Source organism: Capra hircus, chromosome 3, assembly GCF_001704415.2.
Source record: "Capra hircus breed San Clemente chromosome 3, ASM170441v1, whole genome shotgun sequence".
In the NCBI taxonomy this organism is placed as follows: domain Eukaryota; kingdom Metazoa; phylum Chordata; class Mammalia; order Artiodactyla; family Bovidae; genus Capra; species Capra hircus.
In genome coordinates this window covers 87534817-87540560 of record NC_030810.1, presented here as the reverse complement: position 1 = coordinate 87540560, position 5744 = coordinate 87534817, and the positions used below count along the sequence as shown (strand labels likewise).

Below are 5744 nucleotides of genomic sequence, written 5' to 3'. Positions count from 1 at the left end.
ATCACAAGTGCCAGGTTCTTTCCCTTGCCAAAGGGGAAGAACCAACCTTTTCCTTAAAATCCCGACCGTTTCCCGAAACCTCCATTAGCCTTGTTCCATCTCGTCCTCTAGTCTGTGTTCAGTCTTTTCTCCTACAAGCCTGGGGATCCTTCATTGGGATCCTGTGTCGCTCTTGTCTGTCCCTGCCCCACCGCCTGGATGAGACCCCGCGGAACAGGGCAGGTTATTTATTGTAAAACTGCAACTAGATCTCGCCCGACTTCTCGGAATCGGTGGGACTGCAGACTTTCCTCCTCAGGGAACATTCCACACCGTCCAGTCGCCAGTCGCCAGTCGCCGCGCGGGAAACAGAACCCCTGCCAATACGCCGCGGCGGGCGCGTAATGATGTCATCCTGGACATAACGCGGAGGACGCGCCGCGAAATTTGTCCCTTTGGAGGCGCCGTCCTTGCTCACGGCGCGCTCACGTCATGTGACCTCCCGAGAGTCACCTGACACCAGTGGCGAAGAAGGAGGCGACCCGCGACGAGATGGAGGCTACCTTAGAGCAACACTTGGAGGACACGTGAGTAGTATCCTTGTCGGCCCGTCCTGGGGTCGTGGCTGGAGAAGTTGAACGGGACAGAGTGCGAGCTGCGAGCGCCGGCTGGACGTCTAGGAAACGCTCTGTCCCGGGGCCTCCGGTGGGGGTGCGAGGTGACCCGGAATTAAATTGCGCCGGGGCTCCGCACACTCCCTCCCCAGCCGGTCTCCGCGGTCCGAGCCCCAACCCCTCTGTCGTGCTGAAATTGTCTGGACGGGGTCGCTCTTCGACAGTTTTAGGAACCCGGTTCTTTCGGGGGAAAGATGTACCACCTGTGCCGAGCCCTGCCTTTATAAACGTAAACACACATGCTTATTTCCTTCCGGGTGTAACCAGTTACTTGTCGCCTAAGGAAATGAAAGGCATCCCTTAAATTTTTCGAATGAGTAATATCTACGTAAAATCCAAAATTGGAAAAATATAAGACAGCGTACAGGGGAACACCTCCTTCCCATCAGTACCGCTCAGCTTCCCACTTCCTCAGCGTGAGGCAACCCATTGTTACTTAAGAGTTTCTCAGCAGTTGTTCCAAGTGAGTAGGTATGCTAAAGTATGGATTTTTAACAAAGGCAACTAGATCCCAGGTATTGCAGCGTTCCTGGCCCTCCAGAGCTCAACAGTGCCGTGCCAGTCTTTTCGCTCATGAGAGAAAAATTGGTTTAACTATTCAATTTAAAATAGTTGTAATTGAATTTTTCTTGAGATAGGAGTGGATGATAAGTGAAAAAAGATTGAGTAACACTAATTTAATGTCTGGTACATAGAAAGCCTCTTTGTGTTATAATTAATGTCATTTTCCCACATCATTTTCTTCCTTTTTCCTGTGTTCCTGGAATTAGAATGAAGAATCCATCCATTGTTGGAGTCCTGTGCACAGATTCACAAGGACTCAATCTAGGTTGTAAGTATCTCACATCATCCCTTTTGGTAGACTGCATAGCACTTGATGTTGACTGAGAGCCTAGCGTGCTATTGTTCTCTAGTTTTTATTTCCTGTTATCCTGACACTTTCTGGGGACTTTTATGAGAGTAGATGTCATCTCCAAATAACAAGATTAGAAAACTGAAACTTCTCAGTTGACATTTATAAAAGTAGAAATGTTCCTTGCAGTTCTGGCACTGCACAGTTGCTTCTACTGTAGTAGTATTTGAATAATTTTAAACTGGGTCCAGAAAGGACTTCAGATAATGACAGTAGTTACTATTTATTGACTAGATACCATATGTTGGGGCTGCTAAGCTCTGTATACATTATCTCTAATTTTCACAGTAACCCTGCTAAATGTGTGATGGTGTTATTTTTCAGTTCAACTTCACTTAACAGTAAGTGAGTAGGCAATAAAAATGTGGGATGTAGAGTTGGACACACGTAGGTTCAACCCCTTGCTCTTCTGTTTACTAGTAGTGTGAACTGGGACCAAAAAGAACATCTCAGAGGCTCAGTTTCTTTACTGAGTTGTTTTTTAATAATAAATATTACGGAATTGCATCCATGAGCTCTTACTGTGTACCAGGTACTATAAGTGCTTTACATATACTAAGTCATTTAATCCTCATGACAACCCTATGAGGTAAAGAAACTGAGGCACAGAGGTTGAGTAAACTTGCCTAAGGTCACACAGTTAGTAAATGGTTGAGCTAGGATTTGAATCTGGCTCCATAGTCTTTTAATCACAGTACTATAAGATTATATATATAAAACACTCAACACAGAGTTCAGACATAATGCTCAATAAATGGTAACAGTTACACATGAGAAAATAAATCCAGAAAGGTAGACAATGGAAGGCTTCAGCTAAGTCATGTCAGAACAAGTAAACCCAGGACATCTTGCTCTTTACTCCTCTGTACTATAGGGCTTTTTAAAGCTCAGAATTGTTGCTGGGAGAGTAATTGAAAGTAGTAGTCTGTGTCACCCAGTTAGATTTTGCACACAAACCAGTTGGTTGGAGGGAAAAGGGCAGATTTTTTTGAGGTTTGTTGCCACGCTCACAAATGGAAAGGCTGAAATTCAAGTGCAGAAATCTAAAACTAAATATATTCCTTCAAGAAACCTTCAAGGCCCAAAAGATTTCACTGTATGTCCAATTAATGCCTTTTTGGGGGGTAGGGGGGATGGAGGCAAGAATACTGGAGTGGGTTGCCTTCCCTTCTCCAGATCTTCCCGACCCAGGGATTGAAGCCAGGTCTCCAGCATTGTAGGCAGACGCTTTACCGCCTGAGCCATCAGGGAAGTTAGTTAATGTTTTACATAACAACAATAAATCCATCATCCCTGCCGTAGAGGCATATCTATGACCTGACTTAGTTTCAAGCAGAGGGGCTTGTGTTGCCTTTATATACAGAAGATATTATAAACTTAGTAATTACTTTTTGGACCTGGCACCCAAGATTTAGTTATTATCTACAGGCTAAAACAAATATTAGTAAAAAGTCAATTCTGTTGCTCTTTGAAAACAATCAGCTTATTCTAGTGGAAATAACTGCTCACAGAATATTTATATATGCTGTCAGAGTGATCTACAGCTGAACTGAGTAAAAATCTTTATATCCTTTGAGGTTGAGCTCAGTAAAAGGAAATCAGATTTCCCATGAGGAATTAATTAGTGTCAACAAGTCTCTGGCCCTTACTGGCTGCTTTTTGTCAGTCTCACCTCTGAATTTCTTCTTGGTTTCAGTTTGCTTTCAGATTGACTTGAATTATAGCTTACTCATATGCTTGAGAAGGTGTTTAGAGACAGTGATGGGAATGACCTCGAAAATTGAGTAGTTATGACCTTACTGAGTTAAAAGCTGTTGTTGGCTTTCTCGCTAATGTAACCAGCTGAGTATCAGGGCAGAATGATTTTGTCACCACATAACCTAAGAGACTGTGAGAACCCTCTTTTTGTGAATAATTCAGTTCAGTTCTATGGTACCTCTGTACTCATTTTTGGACAGTCAGGCAACATGATATCATCTCTGTCTTCCAGGCCGCGGAACCCTGTCAGATGAGCATGCTGGAGTGATATCTGTTCTAGCCCAGCAAGCAGCTAAGCTAACCTCGGACCCCACTGATATTCCTGTGGTGTGTTTAGAATCAGATAATGGGTGAGGAGATGGCAACAGATCCCTTCCTTTCCTATTTATTCAGGAAAATGCCTCAGAAACATGACCGGGGCTTGCCCTGTGTTCATCAGTGATTCCTCATTCCAAGTACTTGGAGGGAGGTTCCACCCTTCGGACGACAGGACCAGATGGGTTGGTCTGTGCTTTCAGACCACAACGACATTTAAATGAAGAGTAAGAGTTGTCATGAACTATCAGTAAAAGAAAGCAATAAATAACACAGAGGAAGACTCAACAACAGAAACAATGTCTGTAATAATAGAAGTACTAAAGACATTCCATGGAGAAGGCAGTGGCACCCCACTCCAGTACTCTTGCCTGGAAAATCCCATGGATGGAGGAGCCTGGTAGGCTGCAGTCCGTGGGGTCGCTAAGAGTTGGACACGACTGAGTGACTTCACTTTCACTTTTCACTTTCATGCATTGGAGAAGGAAATGACAACCCACTCCAGTGTTCTTGCCTGGAGAATCCCAGGGACACCAGAGCCTGGTGGGCTGCCGTCTATGGGGTCACACAGAGTCGGACATGACTGAAGCGACTTAGCAGCAGCAGTAGCAAAGACATTCCAAGTGAGGGTCCTCTGAGTATTAGTGAAAAAAGCAGAATACAAAACTATGCACATTATGATCACAGTTTTATATCAATAAAATGGGAGAAAATGTATATATAGTATACATGCAGATTAAAAAAAGGAAAATATTAATAGTGGTTGTCTTTGAGGGATAAGATCCATCTAGTCAAGGCTATGGTTTTTCCAGTGGTCGTGTATGGATGTGAGAGTTAGACTGTGAAGAAGGCTGAGCGCCGAAGAATTGATGCTTTTGAACTGTGGTATTGGAGAAGACTCTTGAGAGTCCCTTGGACTGCAAGGAGATCCAACCAGTCCATTCTGAAGGAGATCAACCCTGGGATTTCTTTGGAAGGAATGATGCTAAAGCTGAAGCTCCAGTACTTTGGCCACCTCATGTGAAGAGTTGACTCATTAGAAAAGACTTTGATGCTGGGAGGGATTGGGGGCAGGAGAAGAAGGGGACGACAGAGGATGAGATGGCTGGATGGCATCACTGACTCGATGGACGCGAGTCTGAGTGAACTCTGAGAGTTGGTGATAGACAGGGAGGCCTGGCGTGCTGATTCATGGGGTCGCAAAGAGTTGGACACGACTGAGCTGAACTTGAGGGATGGCAATGGCAACCCACTCCAGTACTCTTGCCTGGAGAATCCCATGGACAGAGGAGCCTGGTAGGCTGCAGTCCATGGGGTCGCTAAGAGTCGGATACGACTGAGCGTCTTTACTTTCACTTTGAAGGATAGGATTATAAGATTAATTTCACATTTATATTTTATACTTTCCTATATTTCCCAAATGTTTTATTGTGTTTAGATACTGCTTTCATATATAGAAAAATAAGTATTACTTTTTTAGTTGTATCCTAAATCAAACAGCCTCTTTAATCTTGCATTGCCACCCACTTGTAGCACTTTACTGAGTATCTTCCACATTGCCTTTCAGGAACATCATGATCCAGAAACACGATGGCATCACAGTGGCAGTGCACAAAATGGCTTCTTGACATCTCGTGTCAGTGCTCCTGCATAGCAGCTCTCTTGCAGCCTGTCACAGGGACTCGGTCGCACCTTATGTGAATTAGCTCTTAGAACTATTAAACCAGTCGTGTAATATGCATTGGGCACTTTTCTGTTAATTTCAGAGTAGGTTGCTTTTTGACACTCTGTGGATTTAGTTAGGAAAGGATCATGTTTTGAAGCAGCAGGTTTAGGTCACCTTGTATATAGAATTTTGTTAAGTTTAATAAACCTGGTTGGAGGAAAGCTTGGATCTTTTCTGAATTCTTTAAACTCTTAACAAATGTTCATTTTTTTAATTATCAAATTGTAATTTTTCTTTAAAAGGGTAACTACTCCAAATTGTTCTTTCAGAAGCTCCTGAAATACATAGATTCTCACAGAAGCATCTATGGATATGTAAACCAAGTCAAGCTTACTGTTACCCCATAATAAAAACATAATAGCAGATACCATAAGTATTT

The 5744-nt window shown here is 43.4% G+C and overlaps 1 protein-coding gene across 1 annotated transcript; it reads left to right on the top strand.

Moving 5' to 3' along the window:
* On the top strand, positions 436-5533 carry LAMTOR5 (late endosomal/lysosomal adaptor, MAPK and MTOR activator 5). The gene is made up of 4 exons (XM_005677925.3): positions 436-566; positions 1424-1485; positions 3557-3674; positions 5207-5533. The coding sequence occupies exons 1-4, from the start codon at positions 532-534 to the stop codon at positions 5265-5267; spliced, it is 276 nt and encodes a 91-aa protein (XP_005677982.3). The 5' UTR covers positions 436-531; the 3' UTR covers positions 5268-5533.

Excerpts from the sequence above, each read along its gene's own strand:
- LAMTOR5 (XM_005677925.3), top strand. The coding sequence starts at position 532 with ATGGAGGCTACCTTAGAGCAACACTTGGAGGACAC. Across the intron at positions 1,486-3,556 it reads ACAAGGACTCAATCTAGGTT|GCCGCGGAACCCTGTCAGAT; the intron begins GTAAGTATCTCA and ends TCTGTCTTCCAG. Across the intron at positions 3,675-5,206 it reads TGTTTAGAATCAGATAATGG|GAACATCATGATCCAGAAAC; the intron begins GTGAGGAGATGG and ends ATTGCCTTTCAG.